The sequence below is a fragment of the Argopecten irradians genome, chromosome 3 (genome assembly GCF_041381155.1).
Source record: "Argopecten irradians isolate NY chromosome 3, Ai_NY, whole genome shotgun sequence".
Classification (NCBI taxonomy): domain Eukaryota; kingdom Metazoa; phylum Mollusca; class Bivalvia; order Pectinida; family Pectinidae; genus Argopecten; species Argopecten irradians.
Window position 1 is genome coordinate 7,243,933 of NC_091136.1, and position 14,300 is coordinate 7,258,232.

The window sequence follows — 14,300 nt, forward strand, 5'->3', positions numbered from 1 at the left end:
TTGGCCATTCCTACGTATAGACATAGGGAGTTAAAAGGAACAGCCGTTACTAATATACGTCGCTAAGGACTTTTCGCCGGTGGTTACGAGTTTGCATCTGTGCGCTGAAATCCGTGTTATGTACATATGTCGGTCGATTGTTTACCGATAAGACACCGTGATTTTTAAATTTGTTCATGGAAAGCATGTAGTGTTGCAGATCTTTTACCACCGAAGTAGCATCGTAGATTAGTGCCCAAGTAACAGCTAATTAGCACGCGCCAATTAATTAACTACCATGGATGTGCAACAGATTTTAGCTGAACATTTCCCCGATGATGCCTCTGTTACTGACCTTTGTGACTGTGGGTAAGTAACAGAAGTTTGAAAATTATATTATACCATATAGCCATTATATAGCTGTATTTGTACATAAAGTGTTGATTTGTTGTGTAGTGAAATCAAATCGAATTATATCAATAATAATTTGTATGCTAGCTAGCTACATGTAGTCCATATAATTTATATACAAGTATGAGGAAAGGAGGTGGGGGAGTGATTTTGGATGTTTGGTGCAATAAAGTATATAAAGGATGATTTTGTATAGCATTTTCCTCAAAAATAAAAAGCAAAATTAAGGTGCACTAATATAGATCTATGTACAAGTACATTTTGTACATCTTATAACAGGTGATGGTACATTGAAGCGTGCTGCCAGCACCTTGCAACCCACGACCCTGGACAAACTTGCTGGTCCACTGCTCTACCAATTGAGCTAAGGGGAGATTCCCCCTAACACGAAGCTAGAAGCTTGTGACCATATCACTATGAACTCATATGTACTATATACAACAAAAACCTTCTAGCGCTGCACAACTCCCCCTTTCTGGTCCCCGCACACAGGCCAACACAGGTTCTCTCTCCAAGGGAAGCCTTGAATACTTGTATTTGAAGTGGTCTTAGACGTTTCTGTTAAATAATTTGCTATACCATTTTCGCCATAATTAGCGCCCCATCCCCTATAAGCATCCCTCTCCTCTTCTGTGGATGGTATAGCAGTTACATAAACGCCCCATCCCCCTCTCCCACCCATCCTATGTTTTACAACTGTGTGATGTTTATAACATCAGCATTGTATCCTATATTATATGAATTTGCGAGATCGTCTTTCACATGTGAATCATGGTGTAAAAATGCATTTCTAAGGAAAGAACCGAAGACATACATCGCTGTTTTGATTTTGACAGATTAAATTGTGCCATTAAATTGAAAGCATTTAAATATGGCTGACTAATTTGAGAAGTTTTTTTTTTCCCACAGCTTATATTTTGCTTACAAACAAGCGCCCCTCCCCCCTCCCCCCACCCCCCACCCCCCCACTTTGTTATAATTTGTAAGCACCCTGGATGCCATCTTCGATACTCCAGGGGTTCCAACCACTTACAATCTCTAAACCCCTTGACTATCTCATAGTAAAACTGGAGGCAACAGAACAGAACAGGTATTAATTTGTCCTTTGATGCACATCAAGGGAGCGATATAACATACACTACATGTGGTTGACTGTGCAGCTTTGAAGTTGGACGTCGCTCTCTCTGTAGTCTTCAAAGGAATGTTTTGCTGGCCTGTGATTGGTTCAGAATTTTCCCTCTGAGCTGACTTCAGCTACTATGAGATAGTCCATGGGTGTAGAGATTGTAAGTGATCGATACCCCTGGAGTATTGAGAATGCATGGATGCTAATTACAGTGAATACAGTTTTTAAATACTGTTACATGTACAGTGTACATTTTATATATACAGTATAATGAACCAATTAGTGTTATTCATGCATCGATATGTTTCTGTCTGAGAGACCTGTTAATCGATCAGGTTAAGGTATTCCCTATCAAGTCCATTACATGACTGATGTACATAATTTGTATGTACATTTTATATTCACTTCAGTTTAAATTATGAAAGTAAAATCAGAACTTGAATCAGATACATGTACCTTTGATCACTGCAAGTGATTTAACCAGATGTTTTAGATAGGGTATATATATATAGCGAAAGGCATGGCCAGACCAGTGTTTCAACCCATGTATGTCCTCCGAACACTATAATATATATGAACCGGGTATCATTGTTGGTTACAGTGATGGGGCCACGTTAATCAGCCTTATTGGAGTGTAGTGGAATTTAGAAACTGGCTTTCCCAGGGTGACCTTGTATGTGCTACTGACTTTAACAGGCATCATATGGAACTTTTATTTTACTAAGAACAGCTGTATACATGTACCAGTATATATCTGGCTTGTCTTTTTTGTATTCCTACCATATTCACCCTGAATGAAGACTCGACACTCATACAACCCAAATTTGCATACTTTTATCATTGTTTTAATAACAATAATTAATATTAAATGTACCTAGACATCATGAAATTTGGCGGTCTGACGGACATGTGCGGCAAAATTTGACTTGCACCGTCTATTTTAAAATCCGGTCCGGACCGACCGTCCGGCAATTATTGAGTACTCGAAGTTGGTAGAAATGGTGTCTCTGAGGTATTATGCAGGTGCCGAACCTGTAAAATATGGAAACTGCATAAGATAAATTAGATAATCATGAAAACAGCTGCCTGGATACTTATAGCAGGAAGTTATGTTTACTTCAAAACTTCACATTAATGTTCGGTCCGGCAAATTCTTTTTCGGTCCGGCTTACTCACAGTCCTTGCTGGTCCGAATGTCCGGCCATTTTTTTTCAACTTTCGCAATGTCTGATGTACCTTTCCTGAAACAAGGATGAATGTTGCTGTAAACCATCTCAGCTTCTGAACTTACCTAATTAGCTAAACAAATGAACTTTACTGTATATCAATATACAGAATAGATCATTTTACCTACACTATGTATAGAGAGGATTATTTGAGCTGATGTATCCTTAACATCTGACCTATTCAAAGTTCCTAGCTTAGAATGCCATACACCAAACAGATCCCACTTGAGATGTTTGTACAAGTTAAACTGCATGCTGTGCTGGGAAATAGATAAAAATGTTTCAATGAAGACTGAAGTACTAGCTAGCTCATTCACAACATTTAAAAATGAAGAAAAGAAATATTTGAAAGCTTTTTGAAAGTGCATAATAGCAGTAGTGTAATTTAACTTAGCTATTTATAACTTCTATTCAGATAATTGCTAGTTATTAATTACCAATTTCAGGTTAAGACTTGTGCCATTCAAACTTGTTTATTGAATACAAATTGTCACAACCTTCAGGTTTCTCAAGTAAATTTTATCACCTGATGACTTATATTTTATCTAACAAAATACCATATTACAATAAGTTAACATATGCACAAACCAATATTCACAAAAGACTGATAGCCTGACTAAAATACCCTGGTAAATAAAATACAGAACAATTCCATCAGAACTTAGCTGACCATTAATGTCTAATGGACATTGAAGCTTTAGCCTTTTTTTCAATTTAAACAATGATAAAATAGGGACAAACATTTGACTTGTAATCTTTTCTGTAAATTTAATCTATATATTGAAAACATTTAAAGTAAATATTTGACACTCCAGCTACTGAATACTTCAGGTTTTTATGTGTGTAAATATTTATTAAATCCTAAGCTGTCATTTTTAGCTGTGCAAACAATGTGTATAAGTGTTTTGCATAAGTTTGATGAACTGAGAAAAATGGTACCAGGTATGTTAAACTAGGCCGTTTTCGATTATACGGTTTGGCTGGTTGGACCTACAGTAGTTGTTCGTTTATTAATTAAAGACCGACCTGATGCTTTTACATTGTTTTCAGACGAGCCTTGGCAAAGACCTCACAGGCATGTATCAAAAACTGCAGGTCCGTCAGGATTTATACTTGAAATAATTACTTTAACCAACGGTCGAACCGGTTGTTCCGAATAAACGAAAACGGCCCTATAGTACCCAATATGTTTAAATAAGCTGGCTTCTATATAATCCAATTTTATCAACTAATATTACCCAGTTATGTTACACATAAGATACAATGTATTTTTTTTTTTTGTATGAATGGCATTGAAAATGACAAACATGGACACTTTGCTAAAGCCAATACTTGATTGGTTGGTAAGCAATTTTAATTTTCAATCTACTTTTTAACAGCCATTGCAAACGAAGGCATACAAGAAACCCCATACAGGGAAGAATCAAAAGGGTTCAATTTCCAGAAACAGACTACCAATCAACTTTCAAGGCTGCAAAGCAGCCCCGCCCCAGGTCCTCCAAGAGACCGCCTGCTTCCCCTGGTGGAGTGAATGAGGTCCTAAACAAGCCAATGAGCATGGTATTTAATACTAATCAGCGTGATGACTTCAAGGACCCAAAGGTCAAGGAGCGTACACCAGCAATAGTACCGGTGGGTCTTCTAATGTCTATGAATATGGATTTATCTGCATGTCATTAACGACCATTTTTGTTTGAAAGATGAAGCAGTTTATATCCTCTACATTACCTATTATAATGGTATAATTTTCATATTTACAGTATTGCAAAACATATTCTTGGAGTCTTATTAAGTTAGTTTTACAAAAATAATAACCTTTAAATTGTTTTTAAAATGTCCAGATCTTTTAGTGACCTGTCATAAAAGTTTTATCAGCTTTTAATAATAACAGGCACTTATGATTGCACCCTGCATAATGCCAGTGTCAGTGTTTTATTGGCAGGTATAATATTTTTCTTATATTGGAAAATTGTTTTATTTTTCCTGCAATTATATAACCACATATAAATATAGTCAAACTAATACATGTCTATCTCACTGTAGGAACACAATTATGAGTCCCTTGATGTACCAATGGAGGGTAAGACATCATATTCTGCGGAGTTCATTCAGAAGCCACTCCCCAAAGAATTCAGAGGCATGGAACCATCCAGCAATTATGTGACTTCGTCTGCGAGGTTCGATGACAACACAACTAATAAAGATCATTTCAAGAAATGGGTGCGACAACCGACAATCCAATTTGGAGAACTCCCAAGCTTCACAGGTATTAATTGCTGTACAGTAAATATTTAACTTTGATTTTAAAGATGCTCCACTGCCAACAAAGCATAAATGATATTCATCACTTGAACAATAATTGGTGTTTAATCGTGAATAAATATGTCTAATAAACATAAAAAATAATTGAATTAATTTATTTTGCCTTTGGTGCATGAGCAATCAGTACTTCATTCCATATAGGATATAGTGCCACAGAATTTTTTCGGGATGCAATTAATTATTTTTCATATTTTTAACTTAAAGTAAAATTAGAAGCTCAAACTTTTCAATGGTGGTAATGGTCTAAAGTAAGTAACTTTTTTAACTGATGAAAAATACTAAATCGTCTGCTCAGGTTTTTGATAGTGAAAAAATAATGTTTGTCAGCGGTGGAGCATCTTTAATAAATCTTCATGACATCAGTAACTACAAATTGTTCTGTTATATAAATGATTAAAGGAAACTGATTACAATTTTTCACTTTTATTTTATGTTTTCTAAATTTTGATCAGCCAATTATCACCAGTCTCTGCAGAAATTGAATATGTGATCTGTCTTCAGTAATCATATGCTGTAATTATTACATACAATGTAGGCAGGCATAAATGATGTAAAGCCTATGACAAGAAATTTACTGGTATTTTCACACTTAGTTGTACAGAATGTATATTACTCATGAAATTTAAAAATGTGAAGTCCTGCGTCCCGATGGTAATTGTCAATGTTAGGTTAACACTCATGTACATAGTATTTGAGTTTGAATTAGTCAAATGTTTCAATTGAATTATTCCAGGATCGATACTGTTTCCTAACACTAAAACCAAGCAGAGAAATCAGAATAAAAGTGAGACGAAGGAAGAGTTTAAAGGAGCGTTCCAAAGGCGACCCGACGCGGTCCGACTCGACGAGGCGAACATCAAGCTGGAAGGTATGTATATTATGCTCTTCCGAAACTATCCACTATTGTCATCCATGGAAATGTGCTTATCTAGCATAAATGATAAGTTTTTATTGGACAAATGTAATCAATTCAAGCTTGGTTGATATGAAAAATCTGAAGAAATATCTTGACAGCATTTGAAGAATTATCTCCCCTTTTGTCACTTTTTTTCTTTCTTTTTCGTTTCATCATGATTGTTGTTATGGGATCATATCAGCATGTGTGATGGTAAGGAAATCCGACATATGTCATGTTAATGTTGGTTACAATAAAATACTTTTTGTAGAGAATCAATATTGTTTATAGCTATAAATATTTAAAATTCAAAAATTTTTACTCCAAATTATGTGAATTTTTAATAAGAAAATTCTGATTAAAATTTAAATGATTAAATTGGGAGATAATTTACAGTACATGCAACCTTTTTAATTCTATAAAATCTCCTTCAGTTTTGCTCATTTAACATTCATTATAACAACCACACTCATTACCTATTTGTTTACAGGTGTGAATATTTTATGAATTTAACAATTTATCATCTACAGCTACTCATATTTGTGTCAATAGAGCAAAGACAACTAGGATAGTAGTAAGGATTTTAATACTGTTTTTATATCCACCATGTGTAATTTAGCCATGCTTAAAACACAAATAGCACAGGGTCATGAATCTATTATGTTTAAAATATATTATAACATAAAGTGACTCCATCTGTAATATAATACATACCGTTTTGTCTTAATCAACCGATGATAATTTATGATATGATTTTTTTATGATGGACTATAAGGATGTATAAAATTGGTTGATTGTTCCCAACTACAGAATTAATCTTAACATCATTTTGAAAGGATAAATTCCACATTTGGCCATATTCACAAATCACTGAGCTAGCAGAAATATGGCATGAGACTTTTGCACCAATGCATGCATGATTGCACATAATATTTGTGGATATTTTTTATGTCATATGACCGTTGTGTTTACCTCTCTCTAAAGTTGTTTACATTTGGGTTTTTTTTTATTGACTTTTAAATGTACTCGCATCATTAAGACTTTATAAGTTATCAGCAAGCATTTCATTTGCATGCCACTTTCATATTTTGACACACCATTGCATGTATCAGGTAAATATGCTTTATGTAAAGTGAGATCACCTATATATTTAAGTTGGTTATTTTGACAGATATGATATTTTTGATAATTCATGATTACCAACCTTATTTTCATAGAAATTGTAAGGTGAATATTCATGTAATTGCACATGCCTTATAAATACATATTACAAACCAGGTAATATAATATATTATTCCAATTAATTATATATTGTTATACTGGCTAGTAGGCATATAAAAATATTAAAATAAACTTTTAAAAAATATATCCAAAAAATGAAAGAAATGATGAAAAAGTATTTTTTGAATGGTTTTTATCATAATATACTTACTGTATAATTATGTTATTATCAACAATTCCAACAATATGCAACCCAATGGTTTGAGAAACATTAAAAAAATATATGATAATCTTTTAAAGATACAAGAATCATGATACATGTATATTTTGACTTACAAAGTTGACTGATTGTAGGATAACATTTCTGATCATCATAAACATATTCTATAATTTAAGACATCTTGATTACAGATGCATGCAGAGAGGATACACATTGAATATGTTAACTAAACAACTGATTCACTTTTATTATTTTAGGTGAGCTTTTCATGGACACAACACATAATGATACCTATAAGAAAATTGAAGGCGTTCACAGAGCCGACGCTTTCTTCCAAAAGCCGAAAATTGATTTAGCGAAAAAGTTAGGTCGCTTCCAGAACCAGACTCAGTCAATGCGTGACTTTCCCGGCTACACTAATGGGATGCCTTCCCGCATGAGACCAGCATGTCCACCACCCTCCACCATAGATCTGAGGTTTGATAACAAGTGAGTGCAATCATAATTACTTGAAATTTGTACAATTAGTAAAAACTTATTCTGTTTCCAATTTTTAAATTCTTTACTGTGAAATGGAACGTAGTTGGGGATGGGACATGTATTAATTAATAACCATATCTATACCATATGTCATACCTTAATTCCTATCGAGTTTCTTCTTATTCCATGATTCTTTTATATGGAGGTGGGAGTCAAGTGTTAATTCCTACGAATGTAGATACATGTATCATCCAGGCATATATGCCTAAGTATGTACATACAAATATATTGTACATAAATTTGGATAGCATTCATGTATATGCCTTTGCATTTGTGTATAAAACTATGTTTATAAACAATTTGCTAAATAGATTCAATAGACATAGTTTATTGAAAATTTGAGATCTTTTGAATTTCTGATAACTATATATATTGCACTAGTTAATATGTTTCCATCCAGGTGTCGGTAAAGACTATTAATACTAATAAAAACACTTTGTTTCCTAGGAGGGCATTTGACACAGAACAGCGGGCCATCTACAAGGGCCATGATGTTGTCCAGAACCCAATGGTAAAACCATGTAAATTTGCATCGGATGAATATGTCCCACCAACTGTGAAATTTACTACAGAAACTTCACACAAGGTATAAATACATACACATAATATAGAAAACAAGTGTCTGAGTACATATGGGTCAGATTATTAACTGGATGTTTGAGTACACAGGGGTCAGATTATACTGGATGTCTGAGTACACAAGAGTCAGGTTATATACTTTATGTGAGTATACAGGCTCAGATTACACTGGGTGTTTGAAAACACAGGGGTCAGATTATACATGGTGTCTGAGTGCATAGGGGTCAGATTATACTGGATGTTTGAGAACACAGGGATTAGGTTATACTGGATGTCTGAGAACACAGGGGTCAGATTATACAGGGTGTCTGAGTACACAGGGTCAGATTATACAGGGTGTCTGAGAACACAGGGATCAGGTTATACTGGATGTTTGATAACACAGGGGTCAGATTATACAGGGTGTTTGAGTACACAGGGTCAGATTATACAGGGTGTCTGAGAACACAGGGATCAGGTTATACTGGATGTCTGAGAACACAGGGGTCAGATTATACAGGTTGTTGGATTATACTCCATATAGGCAAATTGAATATGAAGTTTCGATTTCCATTGGGTACATTGTAAAAATTAAGAGAGGTATGCAGATCGATATATGGTAACATTTTGTAGTCATGTTGCATGATACAATTAAAAATGGCTTTTGGTAACTGTTTATATCAAAGGAAAATTAAATATTTCTATATACACTGTACCTAAAAAAAAGCAAACACAAAATTGCAGAAAAGAAAGACAATTGATTTGCATGGTTAATGATTGCGTTCAGTAAATGCTTATAACATTGATTTTTTTGTTTTTTGTAAATTACAGAAAGATTTTGTTCCAATCGACATCTCAAACAATTATGTCAGGCATGCGTCTGCCCCCAGTACAAACTATGTCACAAGCAGTCACAAGTTTGAAGACCAGACCACTAACAAGGAGTTCATGAAAAATTGGGGACCACAAAGGCGTGTCCGATACGGAGACTTCCATGAGAACCGGAATGTTCAACCTGTCGCCAAATTTGGCGGCGTCAGTGTTACCAAGGATTCCTTTGTTCCTAAGGGCTTTGTGGAAACCAAGGACTTCCGTCCGGAACATAAGGCAATTAATCAGGAAGGAGAGATTGACTTTGATACTGTTTATAGAGGCACTTTCCAGAAGCCAGTCGTTAAACCGTGCCGTGCCCAGATTTTTCTGGCTAAGCAGGAAATACTGAAACAACAGCGGGCCAAGGCAATAGCCTCCCATTAAGGATACAAACATTGTAATTGATGGCCACATTAATTACCACCAAATTAAGTCTTTTGCCTGAGGATCAGAAAATATTCTGATCTACCAGAGTTATTTCCCTTCGATTAATTCCATCAGACTGTACTGATGGAGTGAAGCAAAGGGAACTAACTCTGGTCTCAATATAGACTAAACTTGTATGCAAAGCACTATTATGTACCAGCTAGGATGCTGGTATGACAAAACCTAGCCATAGGTGAAGTCCTGTAGGTGGTAATTATACTTTGCTCCTTGATATGGACAGTTGACAATAACCATGCATTCATGCAGATTTCTATTTTAACTCAAGGTGACTATATATCATTTTAAGACATTTCTTATCAAACAAATTAATAAGGCAAAGACATTTCTGCAGAGATATGACTATTAATTGAACGGTTTGTTGAATATTGTTGATGAGATTCGAAAACTTCCCAAGGATTTTCTATACCAAAGTATTTGATTGCATGTTATAACCAAACATAATGAGTAAGTATAGCATGTTGAAAGATTAATATACAAATACTGTTGAATTGCAGGTTTTAAGTTTGAGAATGTGCTACAAAAATTCTTGTTTTAACCTGGCATATGAATACCTCTAAATATCATCTAAATATGTATAGTGTTTGCTTTATTCGACTACATATGCCCTTTGTCATAGTATTCCATTCAAATAGGTCAAGCTGCCAAACAAAAATGTTATTGAAGCTAGCTTTGTCGTAGTTACATGTGCTTTATGCTATTCCAGAAAGATGTTTACATGTAAAACTATGGTGATTTGTTATTGAATGTTAGAAATAGTCCTGTACATAGTTAATTTGCCAGTTAAGTTTAAAACAAACAGTAAGCTACTAGGTGAAGTTTAAGTCAGTATTTTATATATTTTGTGCAATTTACACTTTATAGTTTTAAAAGCTAGAAAAATCTAATCTACTAATTGTTGCTCAAATTAATTCTAATTCATGTGAAATATATATGTTTGATAGAATAATGGAAATGGCATTATGTCCGGTATTTTGGTAGATTATGGGGTATGGAATGTTTAACTTTGTTTTCTATGCCGTTAATTGTATTGGTTTTGTAACTCAACAGACATGTACTGATCATATACATATGTATAAGGTTAGGGCATTTTTTTTTTTTCGTACATTATGTATGTTCTTTCCTTTCCCTTTTCCCAAAAAAGTTGTTCTAGTACAAAAATACTGCTTAAAGTGCACAAGCCATGCTCTTGATGAAATTAAGGTGGTAAAGAAAATTTTAATATCTATAGTTGTTTGCTTTGTAATATGGTTTTATATTCAGTTGTGAGAATAACTTCATAAATATAATTTAAAGACATATAGCAAGTAAACAAGGGGGTATAACTCTCCATTATTCTTCCAAACAACTTCATATAGCATTCTCTATAGTGATTTGTGAGTCTTCAGTGTAAATTCGAAGATATTTGAGTTTACTGGTACATGTGATATATACGGCCAACACGTAGATTATCTATTTATCACATAATTGGCCTTTTAATTATAACCAGTGAATTTTGTAAAAAAAATCATTATATAATTAAGATTGCATTTTTTTCATATCACATTTTTTGAAGTCATTGTTAAATATTGTTACTGATAAAAATAAATCGAGGGAAAATGTTAAGTTGTTATTTTAAAACCAAACTTGTTGAATTTTACAAGGTTGTGATTACCAGTATTTTGTTTATCCTTCAATTTTATTTATTTTATTTTTTCTTTTCAAATTAGTGTCAAGCATTAGATTTAGCCAGTGCTCTATGTATAAGTTTTTTTTTACTCTTTTCAAATCAAAATCCCCACATCAAAAGCTGGTAGGACTATTGTACCACATACAAATAATGCTATCTTGTTTACAATTTGTAGGACTATTTTTATTTGTGGTTTCTTTAGTACTCAGTTAAGTTTAAGTTGTTAGTATCAGTATGGTGAACTTCTCCTCCAAAATTTAAAAAAAAAAATATGTTCAATTACCTTGATTTCAATAACTGAAGGGAATGTATTATATGGCATGATTTTTCATTCTTGTTTTAATTATATATATATGTTGTATAATATTACATATACACTGTGTCTTTCATTATCCATGTTTTGAAATACATAATTTCTCTTATTTTGTTTTCTGTATGTACATAAACTTAATATATTAATCACTGACCACAGTGGTCACTTAGAAGGTTACAAAGCATGTGTTTGGCTTAATTACCGAAAGGAAATAATTTGAATGCACTTTTAAATATATGAGTGCGCTGATCATTCAATGAAATGATTCCTTCATTCATTTTTGTATTATTTGTGTATTGCTATCAATTCACCATATAAATGAAACATGTTTTATATCTGTTTTACATATAAAATGTGTATTATAAATGATATAGAACTGAGCACATATGTTGAAGGGGAGATAATTCAAAATGATATGCTACCAGATTGCACATTTATATTCATATATACCACTATTAAAACAAATGTACAGTGCAGAAAGTCACAAGATTACTATTATTACATTATTATGAAATATTTTTATTATGAAGTCACTATATATATTGTGGCCAAACCTAATTAAAGCACAAAGTACTATTGTAGTACATCATATTTTATCTGTGAATTTCATATATATTTTGTGTCATATTTTTTTCTTCTTCCAGTTATATTTTTTTCTATTATCTTTTACTCCAGCTAAATAAATGTGGTTAAATAAGACCCTGCTAGAAAAGTTGTGATGCATTTATATGTCTACGCTTTGTTGGAAGTCTGTGATGTGAATTTTCTGTGATATAAATCTTTAACTTCCTAACTTCTGTTAATCAATTAAAATAAAAATTGTTTAAGCACAAATAATTGCTTTATTTTTTGTTCAATATTTTCAGTTTGACATCAAATAAATTCTTGTGCTGTGATATTGTTGTGAGGACGCTGTATAAGTTGGTAATTTTGGTATTTCGAGGGATCAGGAAAAAAATTACCATTTAGAATAATTGAGATGAATTTTACGGTGTATTTTTTATAATTTTAAAGCATTCTTTACGTGGTAATTTTTCGAATTTTTGAAAACGGATTGATTCATATTGCAGATTGAAAGTTACCTACATTTAGAAATCATAATTGTAAATGTCGTCGTATCTTTATGCTAAGGAGTTGGGATTTACCTTTTGAGAGGGAACTTGTACCAAAAGTGATATGTGACATCGGTGACCATTACCGGCATAGTTTACACCTGGTCATGCTAGTTATCAGATGTATTATACTATAACCTGTACTGGTGTGTAATGGTAGACTACAACTGTCACTATCAGCGTTCTATATTGAGTAAAAGCATGTTACTGTATAGCCTTGTTGTTAACTATTTCACGACATTTGCATTTTTGACACGGCTATTTTTAGCAACATCTGTACTATTTATAGCTTGGTTTGGTTTGGTCTATTATTAATATCCTATCAATATAGACAGGGTCATGCAAGAATATTCTACCCGAGGGTCACAAAATGTTGTAAAACCCGAGGCTTGCCGAGGGTTTTCCAACATTTTGTAATCCCGAGGGTAGAATATCCCTATCCTTCATATCCATTTATGAAAGAGTACTTTTCTTTCACACCTCCACGTTTTATTGCAATTTTACGACTAATAATATCCCGACATTTTGAAATTAATTCGAAGAAATCCACAACTAAAATCAATTTTCCATACATGAAAAGTTATGTGATATTTTCAACCAAAATTCCGATGTTAACATCTTTTATAGTAAAACCAGTCAATTTTATGATTTTTTAAAAATTTTACCGAGGAAATAGAAATTTGTTGACGCCGTGACGTCACGAGGCTTTCTTGTATGGGACAGCCTCAGGCGACATGAGTGTATTGCCCTAGACCAGCCAGTAATACACCCGTAGGTATGTATGGATCTCTTGCCTTATTTATAGTGCTATATCGCGGATGCATACCGCCGAAGACACTAAGCAACACACCCCACCCGGTCACATTATACCTACAATGGGCGAACCAGTCGTCCCACTCCCGCTATACTGAGCACCAAGCAGCAGAAACTACCACTTTTATTGACTTTGGAGTGTCTCGGCCAGGGAACAAAATCCAGAGCCTCCCTCACAGGGGCGAGCGCTCCACAGAAAGCCAAAAGTGAGGCGGGTCAAGGGAGACGCTAGGAAGAACAAAGTTAATTAGAAAGAAGAGAAAAGATGATATCCTTAACTTAGTCGCCTTTTATGATCATGCAATGTAGGGACAGCTAGTACAATGCTAAAGCCCTACCTGCATGACAAACGAGGAACAGAGGAGTTATCAAGAGAACGATTCCGACGAAGTAACACCAAATTATGGATGATAGTCACTTCTCTCAAGGGATCCGGAGTACTTCTGTAAAGCCCTACCTGCAGGGCCCCCACACGACCTAGCGCTTGGAACAGAAGGTCAGAAGCGAGACGTTTTGGAAGCGTATAGTAAGAAGAGAAAGAATAATATCCTAAATTTTACTCGCTTTTTACGTCATAC

The 14,300-nt window shown here is 34.0% G+C and overlaps 1 protein-coding gene and 1 long non-coding RNA gene across 2 annotated transcripts in view; one reads left to right on the forward strand and one right to left on the reverse strand.

Moving 5' to 3' along the window:
• Positions 1–33: 33 nt before the first annotated feature.
• On the forward strand, positions 34–13,121 carry LOC138317445 (stabilizer of axonemal microtubules 1-like). The gene is made up of 7 exons (XM_069259120.1): positions 34–348; positions 4,122–4,374; positions 4,786–5,008; positions 5,798–5,932; positions 7,658–7,889; positions 8,388–8,526; positions 9,330–13,121. Exons 1-7 carry the CDS (start codon positions 278–280, stop codon positions 9,753–9,755), a joined length of 1,479 nt encoding a protein of 492 aa, XP_069115221.1. The 5' UTR covers positions 34–277; the 3' UTR covers positions 9,756–13,121.
• LOC138317448 (uncharacterized) overlaps positions 2,335–14,300 on the reverse strand; it is a 26,368-nt gene continuing 14,402 nt past the window's right edge. The window contains exons 2-3 of the long non-coding RNA XR_011207763.1: positions 2,693–2,757; positions 2,335–2,548 (exon numbers count right to left, since the gene is read on the reverse strand). This is a non-coding gene — a long non-coding RNA (uncharacterized lncRNA). The remainder of the gene's footprint in view (positions 2,549–2,692; positions 2,758–14,300) is intronic.